This window comes from Wyeomyia smithii, chromosome 3, assembly GCF_029784165.1.
Source record: "Wyeomyia smithii strain HCP4-BCI-WySm-NY-G18 chromosome 3, ASM2978416v1, whole genome shotgun sequence".
Lineage (NCBI taxonomy): Eukaryota > Metazoa > Arthropoda > Insecta > Diptera > Culicidae > Wyeomyia > Wyeomyia smithii.
In genome coordinates, this window is record NC_073696.1 from 135,317,800 (window position 1) to 135,340,374 (window position 22,575).

Genomic DNA, 22,575 nt, shown 5'->3' on the forward strand with positions numbered 1-22,575 from the left:
CTAAAAAAATGTATGGACCGTGGACATTAGCCACCCCCCCCCCCCCAAAGCTGTCCACGTGGTATGTGGATGGCCCCTTATACAAATCTTGTATATTTTAGCTTTCCAACGGTATATTAACTATTGAAATCGGAACAGCTGTTTGAGCGCTATTAGCATCTAAAATCTTCCATTCCGCCAACCAAAAACGTTACATGTTCAATCCAGTTTTCACAGAATGTACCTTAGTATAATAAAGAAAGACGTAGTCCCACGTCAAAATGTGCCAAAGCGTGTAACAATTTAAATTTCATGATACTATTGGAAACTTTTTGAAAACTTTTTTTGTACTTGTAACAGACAGATTTACCACTCCATACAAAATTCTAAAAAAGTAGTTCTGATTAACGTGGGCGACATCTAACCTGAGACGTTATGCCCCATCGAGCGCATAAAGGTTAAAAAAAAATGATTTTTTTCTGTAGATAACCAATACTATTGCTGACCTTGTTCGCAGCGGCAAGTAATTTTTAGTTATTTTATGCTTACATAAATGCAAATATACTTACCAGTTTTATTTAGTGCCTCCTCTTGACTGACACTGATTCCAAAAATACTGTTAGAAAGATTTGGTGCTTCACTTGTTTCTGATTCGATATTGTATTTCGATATTGTATTGATTCACATGAAAACAATCCTGCTCCTCTGGCGAGATAATTGCCAAATTATCAGTTAAATCTCGAGTGACATTTTCAATTTTACATTTCTCTTTCTCTTCTTTGGCGATCCCCAGTGATTCGAGCGCATCGATAATTTTGTTGTCAACTTCTTGCAAGGAGTTGTGGTCACTTTCATTGTCAATGCATTCTTGAGATTTATTTTCATCGAAAGTATCGTGTCTGAAAGGATTATTGCTACCCAAGAAATCTTTGTTGTGCTCAGAAAGATGTTGCATTATTTTGCTTTCTAACGACACAGATTTCACTGAATTGGACAAATTAATGTCACAAATATTGTTAGTTTGAAATTTATTCGATGATTCAGTTGCACTGAAATCGTCTTGCTGGTCTACATCAGTTTCAGGTCCTAGATCATCACCAAACTGGCTGTTGTGATCCTGATCACTATTGATGAGGCTGTTTATCGTTGTTTGCTTATCATGAAACTCGTTGTAGTCGTGATGAGTTGTTGATTGTGTCTATAAGGATGAAACATATATAAATGTATATATGGCAATAGTAATATATATATATATATATATATATATATATATATATATATATATATATATATATATATATATATATATATATATATATATATATATATATATATATATATATATATATATATATATATATATATATATATATATATATATATATATATATATATATATATATATATATATATATATATATATATATATATATATATATATATATATATATATATATATATATATATATATATATGGGGTGGCGCAAAGCGATTGAAGTTTGGCTTTTTTGAAAACCGAAAAATCACCCAAGGGGGTACGTGAAATTCCGGTTTTCGAATTTTTTTTTTTTTTGATGCCAAATGACTTAAAAACGCAAGAAACGTCGAGAATTGGTGTCATCTGAAAAAAAATTTTTTTGCAAAAATTTACTCTCTGGGACTTAGTCGTTTTTTCAATTGTGGAAGGCGAAGTTCAAAATGTTTAGAATTTACTTTTGAAATTGATCACTAGTCTCTCGAAATAGCTCGTATAATGATATACACTATAACTAGCATCGAATACATTATGTTTCATTAGGGTGGTTCATTTATTCGGCATGAACCACCCCATAATATTGTGAAAAATGGGTATAAAATACAAAAAAGCACTTCGGTTTGTTTGATTGGTGTGACGTCTTCGACGAAGTTGTAGATAATAATTCTGTCTTTCTAAAAAAATAACACCTAAAAAATTATTCATTCAAAAGTTAGAAGAAAGATTGAAAATTAATCATTCAAAAGGGCTCATTTTTTAAAAACTTGATATTTTTTAATAAAACCTACGAAAGATTACCAAAACAATGAAACCAGTCCGATCATATAGAAATCAAGAAAATTAAGTTATCATTTTTTGAAGAAAAAAAAATTTTTTTGAAAAAAAAGTTATTTTTAATTATTTTTTTTAAAAGGCATTTTTTTCGGAAGGACAAAATATTATCTACAACTTTGCCGAAGACACTATGCCGTTTCGACTGTAAACATATTTTTAATTTCCAATAGAACACTCTATGAGGAATAATGAAATCATCAAAAAAAAAAATGGCCAGAAAATACGGTGTCTTGTGCCGGTTAAAGAATGAATTGACTGTGAGTAGTAAATTTCAATTGTACAAGTCAATTATTTCGCCACATATAGATTTCTGCTCATCCATTTTATTCCTGGCAAACAATACACAAATATTGAGATTGCAACGTTTACAAAATAGAATTATGCGATTAATATTAAGATGTAATAGATACACTTCCTCATTCGTTGTTTTGCTTTCGTCTCGATTAGACGCAAATTGTTCATCTCCGTTTGAGTTTGCAAAATAACAATACACGAGTTATCGTACGGGTGTTTTTTTGTCGATTATTTCTTGTGCTGCGCGATAACAATAGCCGGTAGTTTATCGGCAGAAACATCTTCTGCACACTGGTAGGGGCAGGCTACCCCGCCAGTGATCCGATACGCAGCTGATATATCAGCAAGAATAATTCTCCCGCACCGCTGTTACCCCGCTAGCAGCACGGACCACCATACGATCGAGCGAGTGGAAGTCAACTACAAGTGGCATCTACAAGGTCGCGTGTAGGATACGGCCACTGTGTCACAACACGAAGCTGGATCGTCATTGTTTGTTCTGCGGAGACGCTCGATTAATCCTACTATCAGCCGGGAGGTCGTGACTTAGACGTTCGGTGAAGTATTCACTTTAGAATTTTTATCATTATTATTAATAGTATTATTATTGTTATTATTATAATTATTATTACTATTATTATTATTATTATTATTACTATTATTATTATTATTATTATTATTATTATTATTATTATTACTATTGTTATTAGTATTAGTATTACTGCCTTTTTTTTAATTTTGATCCATTGTAGTTTGAAAAATTGTTTTTAAAATTTAATAGCAACTATTTGACCCCCCCCCCCACCCCACATTCGAATATTTATCGTTTATGTGCGGTAGAGCGTAACGCTCCCGCAAAATGGACGACATGCAGGTGTAACTATTCCTGGATGTGGAAACAACTGGGGAAGAGATTGAGATCTCCCCCATCAATTCCCCTCTACCTTCCCCGCTACCTAGCCCCGTACCAAGGGTACCGGCAACACGGGTGAAAGCTTACCCAGATGCTTCGAAAGGTCCGTTCGTAGTTTACTTCAGGCCCATAAAGAAGCCTCTAAATATAATTCAAATCGGCAAGGACCTGGCAAAACAGTTTTCGGACGTAACCGAAATTACAAAGGTTAGACCGAACAAACTGCGAGTTGTTGTGAGTAGCTTGAAGCAAGCAAACGCAATTGCTAGCTACGAGCTCTTCACGAGAGAGTACCGCGTGTACATCCCTGCCAAGGACGTGGAGATCGACGGTGTGGTTACCGAAGGAAGCCTCACGGTCGATGACATTTTGCGTCACGGGGTTGGCTGCTTCAAAAACCCCCTGATTCAAGATGTAAAGATACTGGATGTCAAGCAATTGCATTCAGTATCCATCGAAGAAGGGAAGAAGAAATTCTTCCCTTCGGATTCCTTCCGTGTAACATTCGCCGGATCCGCACTGCCGAACTACATCTCTTTGGACAGGGTTCGTCTGCCTGTACGCCTGTTCGTACCGCGGGTCATGCATTGCCAAAACTGCAAGCAGTTAGGTCATACAGCCACCTACTGCTGCAACAAGGCACGCTGCAGCAAGTGCGGAGGCAATCATGCTGAGACCGCTTGCAGTGAGGATACTGAAAAGTGTCTTTACTGCGAGGGAACTCGGCATGACCTTTCGGCGTGTCCCGCGTTCAAACAGCGCGAGGAAAAAATAAAGCGTTCCCTCAAGGAACGATCAAAGCGCTCTTTCGCAGAAATGCTGAAGAGTGCTGAGCCACCCTCGACAGGAAACATCTTTTCCTTTTTGCCAACCGATGAGGGTACATCTGACGATCCCGTCGAAGGGTGTTCTTATGCCATGCCAGAAGGATCTAGGAAGAGGAGAATGATCAACTCTCCTAATCTTTCTCGCAAAGGTCGCAAGATAACCCCTAGCGGAATGACCAATAAGCCAACACAAAAAGGAAGCGGTGAAGAAAAACCGAAGCAAGTACCTCCCGGTTTTAATTTTAAATCAAACCAGGAGTACCCACCGCTTCCTGGGGCACCAAAAACCCCTCGGGCACCCATTTCTCGATCAGAAGATAAAATAGAAACAGGGTTCATAAAATTTTCTGATATTGTGGACTGGATATTTAAAACATTCAACATACCAGATCCCCTACAAAATATTCTTCTTGCCCTTCTTCCTACAGTGAAAACCTTTTTGATGCAACTAGCAGCAACTTGGCCCCTCATTTCAGCTATCATATCTTTCGATGACTAATACGGCGAAAGAGGTTAGGAATTTTATCACTGTATTACAGTGGAATTGCAGAAGTATCATCCCCAAATTCGATCTATTTTCTCATTTAATAAATACATACAATTGTGACGCATTTGCGCTCTGTGAAACCTTTCTCAATTCAAACGATCAACTCAATTTCCACGATTTTAACATTATTCGTCGAGATCGAGACTCACACGGTGGAGGGGTACTTTTAGGGATTAAAAAGTGCTATTCCTTCTTCCGAATCGACCTCCCCTCGATCTCGAATATTGAAGTCGTTGCCATTCAAACGAATATGGATGGAAAAGACCTATGCCTTGTTTCGTTATATATGCCTCCATCCGCGCGGATTGAACAGAAGCATCTCACTGATATAGCAGAGTTGCTTCCCGCGCCTTTTTTGATATTGGGAGATTTTAATTCTCACTGTTCGCTATGGGGGTCGCTGTACGACGACAACCGATCTTCTTTAATCTGTAACTTGATCGACGACTTCAATATGACAGTTTTGAATACTGGGGAAGCGACACGTGTACCTAATCCTCCAGCACGTGAAAGCGTGCTTGACCTATCCCTCTGCTCGACATCACTAGCGCTAGATTGCCGGTGGAAAGTAATCAACGATCCCCACGGTAGTGATCATCTTCCAATCGTTATATCAATTGCTAATGGTTCAACTCCCCCGAACCCAATCAATATTTCCTACGACCTTACACGTAATATTGATTGGAAGTGTTATGAGTCTATTATAGCGCAATCTATCGAGACTCACGAGGAACTTCCTCCGGAGGAAGAATACGCGTTCTTAGCTGGCTTGATAATCGACGCCGCGACTCAAGCTCAGACGAAACCGATACCCGGGGTAACGATTAGACAGCGCCCTCCCAACAAATGGTGGGACAAAGAGTGCTCTGAGCTGTACGCGCGAAGGTCCGCGGCGTATAAGGACTACTGGGAGTACGGCACTGTCAACCTGCTTCGAAAGTACGAGGCACTGGGCAGGCAGATGAAGAGCTTAGTAAAGGCGAAAAAACGCGGGTACTGGCGGCGGTTCGTAAACGCGTTGTCCAGGGAAACAGCGATGAGCACTCTTTGGGATACCGCCAGGCGCATGCGGAACCGTGACGTTTCGAATGAAAGCGAGGAGTATTCAGATCGCTGGATACTCGATTTTTCCAAAAAGGTCTGTCCAGACTCTGTACCGGAACAGAAAACCTTTCGCGACGCGTTATTAGTAACTACGGAAGAGCCTCCATTTTCGATGTTGGAATTTTCAATGGCTCTCCTGTCGTGCAACAATAAGGCTCCAGGGTTAGATAGAATAAAATTCAACCTGTTGAAGAACCTACCCGACTCTGCAAAAAGACGCTTGTTGAATTTATTCAACAAGTTTCTTGAGCTAAATATTGTTCCACATGACTGGAGGGAGGTAAAAGTCATTGCTATTCGGAAACCCGGGAAACCTGCCTCTGATCACAATTCATATAGGCCGATTGTGATGCTCTCTTGCCTCCGGAAATTAATGGAGAAAATGATCCTCTTACGGTTAGACAAATGGGTCGAAACAAACGGGTTACTTTCAGATACTCAATTTGGCTTTCGCCGGGGCAAAGGGACGAACGATTGCCTAGCGTTGCTTTCTACTGAAATTCAACTAGCCTTTGCTCGAAAAGAGCAAATGGCTTCTGCGTTCATGGATATTAAGGGGGCTTTTGACTCTGTCTCTGTAGAAGTTTTAAGCGCGAAACTTCATTCGCAGGGACTTTCACCAAACTTGAATAACTTTTTGCTCAATTTGTTGTCAGAAAAGCATATGTATTTCTCACATGGCGATTCGACAACTTCCCGAATTAGTTACATGGGCCTCCCCCAGGGCTCATGTTTAAGTCCTCTCTTATATAATTTTTACGTCAATGACATCGATGAATGTCTTGCAAATTCATGCACGCTAAGGCAACTTGCAGACGATAGCGTTGTATCCATTACTGGTGGCAAGGCTAGCGACCTGCAAGGACCATTGCAAGATACCTTAGACAATTTGTCTGAATGGGCTCTTAAGCTGGGTATCGAATTCTCTCCGGAGAAAACTGAGCTGGTCGTTTTTTCTAGGAAGCATAACCCAGCTCAGCTGCAGCTCCTACTAACGGGTAAAACGATCTCTCAGGTTTTAGTCGCTAAATATCTCGGGGTCTGGTTCGACTCCAAATGCACCTGGGCTTGTCATATTAGATATCTGACACAAAAATGCCAACAGAGGATTAATTTTCTTCGTACGATTACCGGAACTTGGTGGGGTGCTCACCCAGGAGACCTTCTAAGGTTATACCAAACAACGATATTGTCAGTTCTTGAGTACGGCTGTTTCTGCTTTCGCTCCGCCGCGAACACGCACATTATAAAATTAGAGAGAATACAATATCGTTGTTTGCGTATTGCCTTGGGTTGCATGCAGTCGACCCATACGATGAGTCTTGAAGTGCTAGCGGGTATTCTTCCGTTGAAACATCGTTTTTGGAATCTCTCTTACCGGTTGCTAATTCGATGCACAGTTATGAACCCATTAGTAATTGAAAATTTCGAGAGGTTGGTCGACCTTCAATCTCAATCCAGATTTATGACTTTATATTTTGACTATATGGCTCAAGATATTAATCCTTCTTCATACGATTCCTCCAATGTCGCACTTTTAGCTACTTCTAATAATGCTATATTCTTCGACACCACCATGAAACAAGACATTTCTGGTATCCCGGATCAATTGCGACCCCAAGAGATCCCTAAGATTTTTTCCAATAAGTTTAAACATGTTAGTTATGATAAAAGCTTTTACACTGACGGATCTAATCTAGATGAGTCCACTGGCTTCGGTGTTTTCCACGAAAATTTTACCGCCTCCTACAAACTCGATGCTCCTGCTTCCGTGTACGTCGCAGAACTCGCTGCTATTCAGTACTCTCTTGGAATCATCGAAACCCTACCCATAGACCACTACTTCATCTTCACAGATAGTCTCAGTGCCATTGAGGCTCTGCGATCAATGAAGCCTGTGAAGCACACCCCGTATTTCCTGGGGAAAATACGGCGGTTTTTAAGTGCTTTAACAGATAAAAATTACCGGGTTACCTTAGCGTGGGTCCCTTCTCATTGCTCGATTCCGGGTAACGAAAAGGCTGACTCTTTAGCTAAGGTGGGTGCTATTGACGGCGATATTTATGAAAGACCAATTGCTTTTGATGAATTTTATAGCATTTTGCGTCAGAGAACACTCAACAGTTGGCAATCATCATGGAACTCAGATGAACTGGGACGGTGGCTACATTCCATTTTTCCTAAGGTATCGACGAAAGCATGGTTCAAGGGGTTGGATGTAGGTCGGGACTTCATTCGCGTGATGTCCAGACTTATGTCCAATCACTATACGTTAAACACGCATCTCTTTCGTATAGGGCTTGTAGACAGTAATCACTGCGTTTGTGGCGATGGCTACCATGACATCGAGCATGTTGTTTGGTCGTGTACCGAATACTGTGGTGTTAGGTCTGAGCTTATAGATTCCCTTCGGGCCCGAGGAAAACAACCGAACGTACCCGTTAGAGACATTCTGGGAAGCGGTGATCTCCAGTACATGACACAGCTATACGTGTTCATAAAACACGCTGGTATTAAAATATGAAACTCTTCTATCTATTTGTTAGATTACCATTCCCGCTATACGCTGAAAGAAGATGATACACTAAGCTGGAGACACCCAAACGAAGACTCGGCATCTACATGTTCACGCAGACACCTTAGTCCAAACTGCTCAAATAGAACATCACTGCTTAGCCATGTACAAATAAATAAATCGTATAACTCAATATAGTTGAAATCAAAATTGTAACTCCCCTCCTCTCACCTTAAATCCCCACTAGCTCGTAGTCGGCCGCGAGAATAAAGAAAAGGCCTCCCTCTTTTCCCTGCTAATTTAGAATTTAAAAAAAATGTACTTGGCTCAGTTAAACATAAATTGTATCGTGCCGTGTCAAATAAACTATTTAAAAACTAAAAAAAATACACTTCCTCGAGTTTTATGCTGGACGCATTGCGATGGCTTTCTGTGAAGCGAAGAGTATATTTTTTGACAATGGTGTTTCTATATAAAATTTTTAACAATATGTTGCCTCGATATTTGTGTGACTGGATTGCTAGAGGAAGAGGTTTGCACAGGTACAACACTAGAAACGCGGAAGATGCCAGAACACCAAATTTTCTTTTTGGAAGATCACAGAACTCTCTGTTGTACAAAGGAATAAACTTTTTCAATTCGATGCCCAGGCAAGTAAAACGTGCAGCAACAATGGCAGAGTTTAAACGGCTTTGTATTTCACACATAAAGTCTGTTTTGTAGACAGCATAGATTTTTTTTGTAAATTTATAAAGAAGATTGTAAAATTGAAATATTTTTTAAAATTTATTTGGTACATTAAGTTATTATGTTCATTGATGATGATGGATTTTTTGTTTGAATATAGTTATATAATATTAAAAAGTAGAATAAAAAAAGAGTCGGCCACACATGTTTGAGTCACGCGCGCGTAGACTGACATAGACAATCTTGATATTGAGTACATCAGGTTTAAACCCCTGAAATTGAAACAAAAAGCATATCGGGTTGACAAATTGGTTTTTTGGTTCGTAATATTTTTGAAATTATTTTACTTCCTTTTTAACAATTCATCTGTTTTTACGATTTAAAATAGGGTTTGTAGCGAAAACTGAAAAGACTTGAGTTTGCCTGTGATCTGTAGAGCTCGTTATCGAGAACTATAGTATCATTGGATCTCTCTCGTAGTTCTAGATCGTTATCTAGAACCAATTCTGATTAGTGAACGCTCTTAAACATTAGGTTCAATTCCTAATCAAGTCCAGATAATTTTCGGGTTGGAAACGTTCTGGATGAGCCTTGGATTGGATATATTTTTTTGTAAACTATTGGTATTCATTTCTTCAAGGGTTACTATGTCTGAAATTAATAACCAGTCCGTTATTTGTTTGCCAACTGGTTACATTGCATGTTTTTAAAAATATCTCATACAGATAAATCGTCCAGCTCAAACCGATGTAGGGGTATGAGGTGGGACCATCATCATCATCAACAATGAATATTTCTACAGTCAAAACAGTTTATTTGATTGGCATAGTGTATCTGGCAAAGTTGTAAATAATAACTTCGTTCCTCAAAAAAAAAATGTACCCTGTGAAAAATAAATAAATTTACAAAATATAACTTTTTTTCTGATTTCTCCATGGCCGATTTCGTTGTTCAGGTAAATTTTCGTAGTTTTTATAAAAAATATCATTCTAAACATTTTGAACTCCGCCTTCCACAATTGAAAAAACGACAAAGTCCCAGAGAGTAAATTTTTGCAACAAAAAAAAAATTTTAGATGACACCAATTCTCGACGTTTCATGCGTTTTCAAGTCATTTGGCATCAAAAAAAAAATTCGAAAACCGGAATTTCACGTACCCCCCCCTTGGGTGATTTTTCGGTTTTCAAAAAAGCTAAACTTCAATCGTTTTGCGCCACCCCATTTTAAGTCCAATTGAGCTGAAGTTTGCACAGGGTGTTTTTTCGAGAAGGTGAACATTTTGTATAGGGTTTTTTTTGAAATTTTCTGGTCACTTTTTTTCCATACGATGATTGGCGCCCTAATATATATATATATATATTTATATATATATACACATATATATATATATATATATATATATATATATATATATATATATATATATATATATATATATATATATATATATATATATATATATATATATATATATATATATATATATATATATGTGGATATATATATATATATATATATATATATATATCTATATATATATATATATAATAAAATGTTCCCCGTTTGCGTTGGGTGTATATATATAAATATATATATATATATATATATATATATATATATATATATATATATATATATATATATATATATATATATATATATATATATATATTTATATATATTTATATTATATATATTTATATATATACACCCAACGCAAACGGGGAACATTTTATTACTTTAGTTTTTATTTAATTTTTTATTACTAATTGTGTCTTATGACTGCGCATTATACACAATTAGTAACAACTTAAAAGTAACAAAAATTATGACGGTCACACGCTTGTATGTGTTTCTGCAGGAGAACATACAGCCAAGCACCACACTGCATGTGTTAGCAAGACTTCACTCGCTACATTTGTATTGATGCAAAGATCTGGTTTATTTTTGTCCCTTTCATCTATTCATAATCAGAATCTAAACCGTCAACCTCAAATGTCTAATTAGAAACACTTTCGTTTCGTTCACCAGTGTTTACTTGAAATGGATATTTTTTCGCTACTCCGTATGCATACAACGAGCGAACTAATACACGCACACCGGATGAATTAGAGATAGAAGAAACTTGAAAGGCCTCTGCCAGGCTGAACGCCAACACGAGCGATGGGGCGAGATTTCTGCCGAAGGTTAATGAACAGTTTTACTTACGGCTGTTTATTTACCTACGGCAAGAATCTCGCCCGATCGCTCGCGTTGGCATTCAGCCTGGCAGAGGCCTAACATGTGCAACATATGCGACGGTGTGTGATTTTTTTTTTACTTGAGATGGAAAGGGAGCATTTTGCGATAGAAAAAAATTTGCATGTGGTTGAAACGACCATTATTAGATAGTCGTTCTCCCGTAACACGTGCTAAATATATGACAGTATGTGTTGTTACTTGACTGGGGAAGAATTTTATTGCCTTTTAAGTAATAGGTTTGTTACCCAAAAGGCAATTTTGCGCTATTGCTTCTAAAGTAATAAGGAAAAGTTTTGCGTATATATATATATATATATATATATATATATATATATATATATATATATATATATATATATATATATATATATATATATATATATATATATATATATATATATATATATATATATATATATATATATATATATATATATATATATATATAAATATATATATATATATATATATATATATATATATATATATATATATATATATATATATATATATATATATATATATATATATATATACATATATATATATATATACTTTTTGCATTTAAATAGTGACCAAATAGAGACTAAATAGTGCTTTACGAACTAATTTCATTTTTTGTCATATTGACTTACATTTTAAGTTTAGTAAAGCGGGCAATGTATGTAGTTTCGCGGGAATGCAAAGATGAACGGGAATAGAAGGTGTGACTAGAATTAGAAAAATTTTTCCCTCGTCCAGACGGGGAGTTGGCCACCAACTGACGTGTCTCATCGCTTGCGCCGCTGTAGATATAATAAGTCATTATACATAGTGTGCGTAAAGAGACCACTCTCTCAGTTGACAGAAATAAACTTCCACAGGGCAGTGTGTGCAGTTTCATCGCGGCGTGCTGAGATGCGGGAACACAATAGTAGAGGGTGATTCGACATTGGTCTTAGGAAGAGTTACCCTTACCCAGTAGATTAATTGGCCAAAACACCTTGCCGGAGACAACGGAGATTGCGGGTTCGTGTCCCGTCTGGACGAGGGAAAAATTTTTCTAATTCTAGTCACACCTTCTATTCCCGTTCAGCTTTGCATTCCCGCGAAACTACTTACATTGCCCGCTTTACTAAACTTAAAAGACTAAATAGTGACCAAATAGTGACCAAAAATATACAAGAGGGGTTTTGAAATTTATTCTTGAACCATAAATGAATTGAATTTTATCTGAAATTTATGTCTTTATAACATAGGATGTGCAATGATTTGTTCTCGTAGAAAAAAAGTCCAACTAAAATCTGTATCATAATTTCACATTGAAATGGTTGTAATAACTCCTTGTTCAATATATATTTGAATACAAATTTTTGAGTTATAAGTGTTAATGAAAGTACGTGAACGAATGTATGCACTCTCGAATACGCATTGGTGTGTTGGTGGTCTGTCAGTTGTATTTACTTCTTGATGTGCGATGTAACAAATCCGGAAAGTCGTAGCAAAACGATTTTTGGTCAGTGACTGCCCTTGCACAATATTCAAACATCTCAAATCATGTTAAGCTAGGCGAGATTTCGTTTATTAAACCATCGAAAAATACAAGGAAACATTCTCAGCGATCAGCGAAACGATCAGCAAGGATGCCGCAAGTCGTAAAATTGTGACTGTTATGAAGAAGCGTGTCCGGCGAAATGATAACGTTTAGTTTGTAATTCCCACCCATCTGAGTATATCTATTGAATCGGTCCACAATATTTTGGCCGATTCTTTTAGAAAAAGAGGCTCGATAGAGTGAAAATGATACTTTCACAACTCGCTGTTCGCGAGTTCATTGTTTCTGATGAGAAACTATTTGGCCTGGAGTGTGACTGGTTACACAAAACAATCGAATGTGGGCAGCAGCAAGAGACAACATTTCAGAGTTCTAAAGGAGTGTTCCTCGATTGCAGAGTACAGCTTTAGTGAGTAAACTTCCTCTGATTTTCATTTACAAAGACGCCGAATTTAATGCTGTTTATTATAAAACGGTAGTTTTATATATATATATATATATATATATATATATATATATATATATATATATATATATATATATATAAATATATATATATATATATATATATATATATATATATATATATATATATATATATATATATATATATATATATATATATATATATATATATATATTATATATATATATATATATATATATATATATATATATATATATATATATATATATATATATATATATATATATATATATATATATATATATATATATATATATATCAGGGCTAGTAGCGAACTTGGAGCAAAATAATAGCGACTTTAGTGACTTTTTTCATTTAAATAGTGACCAAATAGAGACTAAATAGTGACCAAAAATATACAAGAGGGTTTTGAAATTTATTGTTGAACCATAAATGAATTGAATTTTATCTGAAATTTATGTCTTTAGAACATAGGATGTGCAATCACAAAATATTTCAAGTATTCAATATAATTAAGTATTTCATTCCGCGTCGAACACTCGACAGAAACGGACGTGCAAAGTGGTCGTTCTACTACAATCCGGTCCGTGTGTACGAATAGCCAAACAAAAGAGTGTATTATTCGCGCTAAATGCCAACTAGATTGTGAGTTGTGTCGCTACGTTCTGTACCCGGCTCGCAACTTTGGCTGTATTGGTGCAAAATACCAGCTGCAGTTTTGATCTGTGCACAGTGAATAGATCTTTCTAATTCAAGGCCATCAGTTGACAGTCGAGTGTGCTGAGTGATCTCACACCCGGCTCACTGCTGCTGGCTGTATTGGTGCTGCTGTACTGGTGCTGCTGGCTGCTTTGGGTGCAGCTGCAGTTTTGATCTGTGCACAGTGAATAGATCTTTCTAATTCAAGTCCATCAGTTGACAGTCGAGTGTGCTGAGTGATCTCACACCCGGCTCACTGCTGCTGGCTGTATTGGTGCTGCTGTACTGGTGCTGCTGGCTGCTTTGGGTGCAGCTTCGAACGATCGGACAACCACTGCTGGAAGGAAGAAGTAAATAGGTACGTGTTCTTGTCGGCGCTAGTGCGCTAGTGCGCTACATTTAGCGCGATGGATATAGATCCCTCGCCTCCCGTGCCACCATCCCCGAACCCCCCTGACCCTGACCCTTCTGTTACCCCCTCCCCTGTTCATTCTCCAGTCTCCCCTCGCCCCAGGCTTTACCCGGACGGATCTCAACATGGCAGCTATACTGTTTATTTTCGTCCAAAGGCAGGAGTGAATTCAAAGCGATCAAACATACTGCAAATTTCTAAAGACCTGACGAAGGGGTACAAGGCCGTGACCGAAATTTCCAAGGTCCGACCTAACAAGCTCCGTGTCGTGGTCAGTGATCTGGCACAGGCCAATGCTATCGCTTGCTCTGAGCTCTTCACACGCGAGTATCGCGTTTACATACCCGCACGAGACGTGGAGATCGACGGTGTCATAACCGATTCGAGTCTGTCTGTCGAGTGTATCCTAAAAAGCGCAACCGGTTGCTTCAAAAATACCGAAACACAGGCGAAGATTTTGGATTGTAAGCAATTGCGGTCCATGTCTCTCGTCGGCGGTAAAAAAGTTTACACTCCGTCAGACTCGTTTCGCGTTACGTTTGCCGGATCTGCACTCCCTAGCCACGTCTCGATCGACCGGGTTCGTCTGCCTGTGCGATTGTATGTACCCCGTGTTATGAATTGCACCAATTGCAAGCAGTTATGCCACACAGCCGCCTACTGCTGCAATAAGGCACGATGTAGCAAGTGTGGGGAGACTCATGCGGAAGATTCTTGCAGTGTTAATGCTGAAAAATGTATTCACTGTGGGGAAAACCAGCATGAGCTCTCCACATGCCCGGTGTACATGAAGCGCAGAGATAAAATCAAGCGGTCACTTAAGGAGCGTTCAAAGCGTTCTTATGCTGAGATGCTGAAGAAGACCGTGACCACTTCTACCATAACATCGAACCCCTTTGATCTGTTGTCCTCCGATGAAACCGATTCTGACGATTCATCAGCGGGAACATCTTATGCCAATTCTGGGGAGTCTAGGAAGAGGAAAAATGTTTCTTCTCCTAAACTTCCCCGTAAAGGTCCTAAGATTTCCCAAAGTGTAATGAAAAGTACGAACAAACCAAACAGTGCTGCGGAAAAACCGAAGCAAACTCCTCCTGGGCTTGCAAATTTAAAGTCCCAGAAGGAGTTCCCAGCACTGCCAGGAACATCTAAAACCCCAGTTGTTCCTTTTGCACATCCAGTTGATGAAACAAACTCTGGATTAGCGAAATTTTCTGACATTGTGGACTGGATTTTTGAAAATTTCAATGTACCCGATCCAATTAAAATTTTTCTTACAGCATTCCTCCCAACAGTTAGATCATTTTTGAAGCAGTTGACTGCCCAATGGCCCCTCCTTGCAGCGATTGTATCCTTCGATGCCTAATTCAACCGCGTATATGAAGGATTCTATCTCTGTCTTACAGTGGAATTGTAGAAGTATTTTACCAAAAATTGATTCGTTTAAAGTTTTGATAAATAAAAACAAATGCGATGCATTTTCCCTTTGTGAAACTTGGCTTACTTCAAATATTGATCTCAACTTCCATGATTTTAATATTATTCGCCTTGATCGAGACACCTCATATGGAGGAGTACTTTTAGGGATTAAAAAGTGCTATTCTTTTTATCGTATTAACCTCCCCTCGATTCCAGGCATCGAAGTTGTCGCATGGTAAATGACAATACAAGGTAAAGAGCTTTGTATTGCCTCAATATATATTCCTCCCAGAGCACAGGTTGGGCAACGGCTGCTCTTTGATTTAATAGAACTTCTTCCCTCGCCACGTTTGATTTTGGGAGACTTCAACTCTCATGGTGTGGCTTGGGGTTCCCCTTACAATGATAACCGCTCCTCTTTAATCTATAACCTTTGCGATGACATCGACATGACTATTTTAAACAACGGTGAAATGACACGTATCCCGAAACCTCCAGCGCGCCCAAGCGCTTTGGATCTTATGTTCGATCCTTATGTTCGACGTCGCTACGGTTGGATTGCACATGGAAGGTAATCCTCGATCCTCACGGTAGCGACCATCTGCCTATTCTTATTTCAATTACAAACGAGTCAACTCGCATGCGACCAATTGACATTCCGTATGACCTCACACGGAATGTCGATTGGAAGTTATACGAGGAAATGATTTCAAAAGCCGTCGAGTCGATTCAACATCATCCACCACTTGAAGAATACAACCTCCTCGCGGGCTTGATTCTCGACGCCGCGTTGCAAGCCCAAACGAAGAAATATCCCGGCGTAACGATCAAAGAACGGCCTCCCACTCCGTGGTGGGACCAAGAGTGCTCCGATGTCTACACGCAAAGATCCGACGCGTTTTTGGCCTTCCAGAAGGGAGGTATACCCAACGACTATATAGGGTATTCGGAGCTTAATACCAAGCTTAAAAGCCTGGCTAAAGCAAAGAAACGCGGATATTGGCGTCGGTTCGTGAACGAGACGTCGAGGGAGACATCGATGAGCACTCTTTGGAACACAGCCCAAAGAATGCGGAATCGCGTAACGGTCAACGAAAGCGAGGAGTCTTCAAGTCGGTGGATATTTGATTTTGCCAGGAAAGTATGTCCGGACTCTGTTCCTGAGCAAAACATTGTTCGCGATGCGTCTCCGGGCCACGACGCGATAGAATCACCTTTTACGATGGCAGAATTTCCAGTTGCCCTCCTGTCCTGTAACAATAACGCGCCTGGGTTAGATAGAATCAAATTCAACTTGTTGAAGAATCTACCCGGCAATGCCAAAAGGCGCTTGTTGAACTTGTTCAATAAGTTCCTGGAGCAAAACATTGTACCGCAGGATTGGAGGCAAGTGAAGGTGATCGCCATCCAAAAACCAGGGAAACCAGCTTCTGATCACAACTCTTATAGGCCGATTGCAATGCTATCCTGTATCCGGAAATTGATGGAAAAAATGATACTCCGTCGTTTAGACCATTGGGTCGAATCAAATGGTATACTATCAGATACTCAATTTGGCTTCCGCCGCGCCAAAGGGACGAATGATTGTCTTGCGTTGCTTTCAACAGATATTCAGCTGGCGTATGCTCGCAAAGAACAAATGGCGTCTGCGTTCTTGAACATTAAGGGGGCTTTTGATTCCGTTTCTATTGACATTCTTTCGGGTAAACTTCACCCACAAGAATTTTCTCTAATTTTGAACAATTTTTTGCACAATTTGTTGTCCGAAAAGCACATGCATTTTACGCACGGCGATTTGGCAACTTTTCGCATTAGCTACATGGGTCTTCCCCAGGGCTCATGTTTAAGCCCCCTTCTTTACAACTTTTATGTAAATGACATCGACGAATGTCTGGCAAATTCATGCACGACAAGACAACTTGCAGACGACAGTGTAATCTCTGTTACAGGAGCTAAAGCTGCCGATTTGCAAGGACCATTGCAAGAAACCTTGGACAATTTGTCTGCTTGGGCTTTACAGCTAGGTATCGAATTCTCTCCGGAGAAGACTGAGATAGTAGTTTTTTCTAGGAAGCATGAACCTGCTCAGCTTCAAACACAATTAATGGGTAAAACGATTTCTCAGGTTTTGGTACACAAATATCTTGGTGTCTGGTTCGACTCTAAAGGCACCTGGGGTTGTCACGTGAGGTATCTGATGAAAACATGTCAACAAAGAGTGAATTTTCTTCGTACAATAACCGGACAATGGTGGGGAGCCCACCCAGGAGACCTTATAAGGCTTTACCAAACAACGATACTGTCTGTTATTGAGTACGGGTGTTTCTGCTTCCGCTCCGCAGCAAACACACATTTGATCAAACTGGAGCGAATACAATATCGTTGTTTGCGTATCGCCTTGGGTTGCATGCAATCGACCCATACGATGAGTTTGGAGATCTTAGCTGGAGTACTACCATTGAAAAACCGCTTCTGGAGCCTGTCTTCTCGTATTCTAATCAAATGTGAGGTCTTGAACCGTCCCGTGATTGAAAATTTTGAAAGGTTAATCGAACTTAATTCTCAAGCCCGTTTTATGACATTGTATTTCAATCACATGTCCCAAAATATTAACCCTTCTTCGAATATTCCAAATCGTGTCGACTTATCAAATACTTCTGATTCAACTGTGTTTTTCGATAAATCCATGATAGAAGAAACTCGTGGAATCCCGGATCATTTACGCGTGCAGCAGATCCCTAAAATTTTTTCCAATAAATATCGAAACATCAACTGCGACAATATGTACTACACTGACGGATCACTTCTTGATGGGTCCACTGGCTTCGGTATCTTCAATAACAATTTAACCGTCTCTCATAAGCTCGATAATCCTGCTTCTGTTTACGTCGCAGAATTAGCTGCAATTCAGTACACCCTAGGGATTATCGAAAAAATGCCCACGAACCATTATTTCATCTTTACGGACAGTCTCAGTTCCATTGAGGCTCTCCGATCGATGAAAGATGTTAAGCATTCTCCGTATTTCCTGGGGAAAATACGGGAACATCTGAGTGCTTTATCCGAAAAATCTACTCAGATTACCTTAGCGTGGGTCCCTTCTCACTGCTCGATACCGGGTAATGAGAAAGCGGACTCTTTGGCTAAGGTGGGCGCAACAAACGGTGATATTTATGAAAGACCAATTGCCTTTATTGAATTTTTCGCATTTGTACGTCAGAATACGATCATCAGTTGGCAAAATTCTTGGACCAAGGGGGAACTGGGAAGGTGGTTACATTCCATAATCCCCAAGGTGTCGACGAACCCGTGGTTCAAGGGGTTGGATGTAGGTCGGGATTTCATTTGCGTGACGTCCCGGCTTATGTCCAATCACTATAGATTTGACGCGCATCTCCGTCGTGTTGGGCTCGGGGAAAGTGGTATCTGTGCCTGTGGTGAAGGTTATCACGACATAGAGCACGTTGTTTGGTCATGCCCTGTACACCGTGACGCCAGGTCTAGATTAATAGCTTCCCTGCAGGCCGAAGGTAGGCAGCCGGCTGTTCCTGTTCGTGATGTCTTGGCGAGCCGTGACCTATCCTACATGTCCCTTATATACGTTTTCCTGAGATCCATCCACGCCCCAGTTTAGTCCTATCCCCTTCCGCCTACATCCAACCAAACGACAAGAACACGTTAAGACCCCGGATCCGGAAACAGCAATCAGACCCGCACGATACTCTCAAGGCCCGATGGAAACAACCCAATATGCCAGTCCGTAATATCTTGGCCCAGCAGCGGAACAAATTTAATATGCTGCTTACCTATGGCAATGAAAATCATCAAACAGCAAACCTGTGCTTTTAATGCAAAATATTCTAGCTTTAAGTTAGATTTAGTTTCAGCTCGTAGTCGGCAGCGAGGATAAAAAATTTGCTTTTAGTTATTAAGATACTTTAGAAAGTAAGCTACCAGATATAATTGGCGCCGTTAAACATTGAATTGTATTTGTGCCGTGTCAAATAAACTATAGATGAAGAAAAAAAAAATCGGATGTGCAATGATTTGTTCTCATAGAAAAAAAGTCCAACTAAAATCTGTATCATAATTTCACATTGAAATGGTTGTAATAACTCCTTGTTCAATATATATTTGAATACAAGTTTTTGAGTTATAAGTGTTAATGAAAGTACGTGAACGAATGTATGCACTCTCGAATACGCATTGGTGTGTTGGTGGTCTGTCAGTTGTATTTACTTCTTGATGTGCGATGTAACAAATCCGGAAAGTCGTAGCAAAACGATTTTTGGTCAGTGACTGCCCTTGCACAATATTCAAACATCTCAAATCATGTTAAGCTAGGCGAGATTTCGTTTATTAAACCATCGAAAAATACAAGGAAACATTCTCAGCGATCAGCGAAACGATCAGCAAGGATGCCGCAAGACGTAAAATTGTGACTGTTATGAAGAAGCGTGTCCGGCGAAATGATAACGTTTAGTTTGTAATTCCCACCCATCTGAGTATATCTGTTGAATCGGTCCACAATATTTTGGCCGATTCTTTTAGAAAAAGAGGCTCGATAGAGTGAAAATGATACTTTCACAACTCGCTGTTCGCGAGTTCATTGTTTCTGATGAGAAACTATTTGGCCTGGAGTGTGACTGGTTACACAAAACAATCGAATGTGGGCAGCAGCAATAGACAACATTTCAGAGTTCTAAAGGAGTGTTCCTCGATTGCAGAGTACAGCTTTAGTGATGGTCTCGGGAGCAATTTGCAAGCGAGTAAACTTCCTCTGCTTTTCATTTACAAAGACGCCGAATTTAATGCTGTTTATTATAAAACGGTAGTTTTGGAAAAAAACGTTACCTCGTGTCTTGGAACACTCTTCAGAGCTAATTACTATATGTTCTAGCAAGACGGTGCATCAGCGCATACTGCGAACTTGACTCAAGGTTGGTATAGGGACAATTCGAGGGACTTTTTGAATAGAAATAAATCGCCGTTAAGTTCATCTGATCTCAACTCAATAAACTTTTTTTTACAAAATCTCCAACTTGTAAAGCGGTTAAAGCGGTTATCCAGAAAATCTGGGAGTCCGTGCCGCCTGTGACAGCTTCGAAAAGCGTTTGAAGTTGGTTAAGCTAACTAAGGGAGGGGTTGTTCAAAATATATTAAAAATAGCATTGTTCGTTCCGAAAATCTGCAAAAACAATACTAAGCCTGTTTGTCCCATCAATGATTTTCCACGCATATTTAACCCACTTGACATTTTCTAATCACGTCAAGAATAGACGTGATAAGCTAATAGTTGAGGATGTTATCATTCCGATAAAACCAATCATTTCGAACGATTCGCCTTTTGACTATATATATATATATATATATATATATATATATATATATATATATATATATATATATATATATATATATATATATATATATATATATATATATATATATATATATATATATATATATATATATATATATATATATATATATATATATATATATATATATATATATATATATATATATATATATATATATATATATATATATATATATATATATATATATATATATATATATATATATATATATATATATATATATATATATATATATATATATATATATATATATATATATATATATATATATATATATATATATATATATATATATATATATATATATATATATATATATATATATATATATATATATATATATATATATATATATATATATATATATATATATATATATATATATATATATATATATATATATATATATATATATATATATATATATATATATATATATATATATATATATATATATATATATATATATATATATATATATATATATATATATATATATGGGCGCAACTACGGGGGGGCTAAGGAGGGCTACAGCCCCCCCTAGCAAGTTTTAAGCCCCCCCTAGAATTTCCCAGAGAATAATTGTAGTTAATATAAATACATCCCATACTTCCTATCAGAGCATCAAAATCAACACAAATTGGCTGAGAACTAGTACTGTGCCCAGGATCGATTCTCAAACCTAGCTCTCTTACTTTCCTTACTAATAAGACGAGTGCCGTGGTGGCTTGTGTTGTATCAAGGAGTTGTTGCCATGCTTTTCGGTTTTGGGCTGTGTTTCGCCAGTTCCTCAGACGTCTCATCACCCGCAAGTCTCTTTCGATCAGGTCGAGCCATCGCGCACGCTGCGCCCCCTAGTCCACAGGGTTGCTGAAGAGAAGTGATTTCACAGGATCATCGTCCGGCATCCTTACGACGCGACCGGCCCACCGCAACCTATTGACTTTCGCCAGCTGTGCAACGGGGTTCTCTCCAAGCAGCGCGTGCAGCTCATGGTTCATGCACTGTCGCCATTATCCGTCGTCTGTCTGTACTCTACAAGAGAGCACCTTCTGTTCGAAAACTCCAAGAGCGTTGAGGCTAGAAGCGTTGATGTATCGATTCCGTAGAGAACTACCGGTCGTATCAGCTCCATCGTCAACTTTTTACTACGTCGCACTAGACTCGATCGAAGTGGTCATGCCAATACCCCCACCACAATTGGTGCGTACGTTTGTATGTCTGAGAAAAAAGAGCCGTCGATTAGAACATGGTTAATTTGGTTTGTTGTACGTTGGTCAGGTGATCTCCAGGTGGTTTCGTGGATGTATTTTTTGGGAAAGCAGGTTCTTCGGACTGCCAGTCTGCGGGAAGCTGCGAAGTGCCTATATATGTTTTCCCTACCGACCTGAGCGTTCATGTCCCCAATGACGATCTTGATGTCTCTACGCGAGCAGCTATCGTAAAGTTTCTCCAGCTGTGCGTAGAACTTTTTTTTCTCTAT

At 38.6% G+C, this 22,575-nt stretch overlaps 1 protein-coding gene across 1 annotated transcript in view; it reads right to left on the bottom strand.

The window, feature by feature from the left end:
* Window positions 1–616: 616 nt before the first annotated feature.
* LOC129728584 (protein phosphatase 1F-like) overlaps window positions 617–22,575 on the bottom strand; it is a 220,574-nt gene continuing 198,615 nt past the window's right edge. Inside the window, exon 9 of the mRNA XM_055687030.1 lies at window positions 617–1,177. Coding sequence (XP_055543005.1) covers window positions 617–1,177 — 561 coding nt within the window. The remainder of the gene's footprint in view (window positions 1,178–22,575) is intronic.